Consider the following 4,104-nt stretch of genomic DNA (forward strand, 5'->3'; position numbering starts at 1 on the left):
CACAGCCTGAGCCAGGCCCAGACAGACACACGGCTGCACACACAGCCTGAGCCAGGCCCAGACAGACACACAGCTGCACACATAGCCTAAGCCAGGCCCTTTGACTTTTAACTGGAGGCGTACTGAGGCTCAAATCTTTCTGCACTAGGCCACCCTTGGAGGTAACAGGTCACAAATAAAGTGACGTGTTAGGAAGAGAGAAAAGGGGAGGAGAGCAAATGGAAAAGGAAAGAAGGGGATGAGAGCAAGAGGGGAGGGGGGAGCCCTTATCACTGGTCACCTCCTGTCATATTCAGTGGGGCCCTGAGGACTTAGGGAAAGCAGTCTAGTCACAAATGGCAAGAACACGGACAGGAAGCATCTGAAGCAGTCAGACTCCTAGAGCCTGAAGAATAACGGTGGAGTATAGGCGCAGGGAAGAAGGGAAACGTAACTGAGAGGTCCTCTGATGGGCAGAGTTTGATGAAAAACTTGTAGCAATCTGCTATGTAAACAACACGTGCGTGTTGCTAACACCACAGCATGCATTCTAAGTGAGTGTGCTATAGATTCTGCGTGATCAGTTTAGATCGCATAACATGCGTCTGTGGCACATCTGACACACGCCTCGGAACACGTGGAGAGCATGTCTAAAGAGCACACATCTCTGTATGTGCTGGTTCTCAGCAGCTTACAACCACAGCCTCGTCTGCCACCCGCTCCCTCACGGTAGACCAGGAGGGGGGACCCAGGAGTCAATCACATGACGGGGGGAGGGGGACCAAGGAGTCACAGCAATCACATGACGGGGAGAGGGGGACCCAGGAGTCAATCACATGACGGGGGGAGGGGGACCAAAGAGTTACCTCAATCACATGACGGGGAGAGGGGGACCCAAGGAGTCACAGCAATCACATGACGGGGAGAGGGGGACCACGGAGTCACAGCAATCACATGACGGGGGGAGGGGGACCAAGGAGTCACAGCAATCACATGACACGGAGAGGGAGACCCAGGGAGTCACAGTAATCACATGACGGGGGGAGGGGGACCAAAGAGTTACCTCAATCACATGACGGGGAGAGGGGGACCCAAGGAGTCACAGCAATCACATGACGGGGAGAGGGGGACCACGGAGTCACAGCAATCACATGACACGGAGAGAAAGACCAAAGGAGTCACAGCAATCACACAACGGGAAGAGGGGGACCAAAGAGTCACAGCAATGGCGCTCTCACTTGGGACTCTGACCTGGGATGAAGGCTGCAGCTCAGTCTTGGAAGTGAGGGATAAGGAAATGAGGGCCTAGCAGTTTATACTCCCTACTCCATAGCCTGCCGTTGGCCCAGAAAAACGATGTAGAGCAAAGGGGCTGTGACCCGCAGGTCAAGAACCACTAGTCTAAACTCTCGCAAAGCAGCTTCAGAGTCCGTGGTGTCTCAAAACAGCTTCTGCCACTTGCACGTGAGGAATCCTCAACCGAGCCTTAATGCACATGGATGCTTGGTTTTTACTTCCCTAAAACTTCACCAGGGAAGCTGTCTGCCTCCCTGGATGTGCTCCTAGTAGCCCTCCTGCCTGGACCCCCTGCCTTCTCCTCCCTATTTCCACAACCCACACTGTATGTACCCTTCATCTCACAGATGCCCCACGATCCTCCTCTCCTCTTCCCGCGGCCACAGCCTCATCTAGCTTTCCTCACAGGAGTTACCCACTCTCGGTCTTACAAGAGACGTGCGTGCACGCGTGCGTGCAAGCGTGCGTGCGTGTGTGTGTGTGTGTGTGTGTGTGTGTGTGTGTCTGTCTGTCTGTCTGTCTGTCTGTGTGTGCGTGTGTGTCTGTGTGTGCGTGTGTGTTTGTGTGTGTCTGTGGGTGATTATGCACACATGCATGGGTACCTGCAGAGGCAATAGATAACCTAGAGCTAGAGTTACAGGAAGTTAGGAGCTACCTAGTATGGAGCTGGGATGGAGCTTAACTCTGCCGGAAGATTGGCTACTTTTCCTAACCACTGAGGAACCGCCCCCGCCCCGTACATAGACATCTTGACCCCACTACTAAAATGATTCTTTTCCTTTGGCTTTTTCCGTGTAGCCTGGCTGTCCTGGAATCACTCTGTAGACCAGGCTGACTGCCTCTGCCTCTGCCTCTCTGCCTCTCTGCCTCTCTGCCTCTCTGCCTCTCTGCCTCTCTGCCTCTCTGCCTCTCTGCCTCTCTGCCTCTCTGCCTCTCTGCCTCTGCCTCAAGTGCGGGGATTAAAGGTGTGTCCCTCCACCACCCAGCTAACTGATTCTCAAGGCAGAAAACAATTTTCCTCTTGGCATGTGGCACAACCACTGAAGTAGTTGCCTTGCACGCAAGCAGAGGCTGGAAAAAACAAACGCACAGAGGCTTCACTGGGAAACTAAAGCACTTTGTACACCGATTCTTCTCTCATTAAAACCAAAGCCACGGTGATGGCAGGGGACCAACCTCCCATCTTTGTAGCCTTTAAGTCACACGTCACAGGGTGGACATCACACCTGCTGGCTTGCCTACATCGAGTTAGTCCCAGACTTCACTCATTACCACTAGGATGGAGCTCAGGATGGCTTTCTACCTATCTTCTAGCAATGCCAGAAGCTGGCAGGACCATCTCCTTAGACACGGGGAGGCAAAAGACAATTCTGATGGGGTCAGAGCATAGCAGAAGCAGTAGATAGAAGACATCAGCAACGGAAAGATCCTGAATGGATAGCCTTAATTTGCCCGCTGATTTCTTCACAATTTACGGAAAGAGCTAAATTCCCTGAGAACAAGGAAGCAAGGGTCAGTGCATTCAGTGAGACTTAATCAGGTGTGTATCAGGTCCTACGTCAGGCCCCAGATGACACACTTACTATGGCTCACAACTAGAATTCTATAAACATGATAGAGCCGAGGGAAGACGAAAAGGCAAGGGTCGATTGGCCCTTTCTTCAGCCATCTCCACTAGGTACCTGGTGGGCATCTCCTGACGGGATGATATAGGCCTGGATTGGTTCTGCCACATACTCGGCGTTCCTCATGGCTTGTCGCAGCTGCCGCAGCAGCTCTGATGTCACCTTTGGAGCCATCCTGTGGACTGAAAGAGCAAGAGAATTTGTTCCAAAACCAGTCTGTGCCCCCACAACTGAACTGACTAGTAGTTCAAGGCAAGCTAAATGAGGGTACCTCCCACATCCCATCCTCCCGCGACTTCATCTTCAAACTGACGACTCCACCATCAGACCAAGACTGAAGCAGCCAGAGACACTTATGTTTATAGTTATTAAATATTACTTCTAACAGCCAGTAGGTGGCAAGAAAAAGTGTGCCACTAAGACACATTTCCTGATTATCTTGCACTTCTAGGACATTATTCCAAGAAGATAATTAACAGGTATATAAAAGTATAGGTGTCAACCTTTGTTTATAGCTGTGGAAGAAACAGTAATTATTGGTTAGATAAACAATAATGCATAGAACTAAGTAACCACGAAAAACTATGTAGACCTAGGAAATTGTTACATACACAGGTGTACGTATGCAATGTATATTGGAAGATATCTAGGCCTGGTGGGTAACTAAAAACATTTTGCAAGGGCATACATAGATTGCTCTACTTTAAAACTGTATTTTAAAATGTACATGTGCTAAGAGTTTTTACTTTGAAGTGTCTTAATTTAGAGACTTAATTTAGAGGTTTCCATTGTTGTGATAAAATACCGTTACCAAAAGCAACCTGGGGTGGAGGTTTATTTCAGCTTAGAGTTGCACATCACAGCCCATCACTGAAGGAAGTCAGGGCAGGAACCTGGAGGTGGGAGCTGGTGCAGAGGCCATGGAGGATGCTGCTTACTGGTAGGCTCCTCATAGCTTGCTCTGCGAGATGCCAAAGTGCCAAGGACCATGATAGCAAGTGCTCAGCTCTAAATGGGAGTCACCCACTCCGAAGCTCAGAGAGCATCGTACAATAGGAAACCTAAAGCACATAGGAGCCAGAGGATGGAGAGCAGCATGACAGCGGACATCACTGTCACACTCAGACACTCGGGGATGGAGTGTGACATCCGACGTCACTGTCACACTCAGACACTCGGGGATGGAGTGTGACAGCCGACGTCA

The 4,104-nt window shown here is 50.5% G+C and overlaps 1 protein-coding gene across 5 annotated transcripts in view; it reads right to left on the bottom strand.

Annotated features, from left to right (window-relative positions):
• The window catches only part of Xpnpep1 (X-prolyl aminopeptidase 1), a 48,040-nt gene that overhangs the window by 31,251 nt on the left and 12,685 nt on the right, over positions 1-4,104 (bottom strand). For all 5 annotated transcript variants that reach the window (XM_013348187.2, XM_005352459.2, XM_026781424.1 and 2 more), the window contains one exon: positions 2,958-3,082. In XM_013348187.2, coding sequence (XP_013203641.1) covers positions 2,958-3,074 — 117 coding nt within the window. In that variant the 5' untranslated portion in view covers positions 3,075-3,082. The remainder of the gene's footprint in view (positions 1-2,957; positions 3,083-4,104) is intronic.

This window comes from Microtus ochrogaster, chromosome 8, assembly GCF_000317375.1.
Source record: "Microtus ochrogaster isolate Prairie Vole_2 chromosome 8, MicOch1.0, whole genome shotgun sequence".
NCBI lineage: Eukaryota > Metazoa > Chordata > Mammalia > Rodentia > Cricetidae > Microtus > Microtus ochrogaster.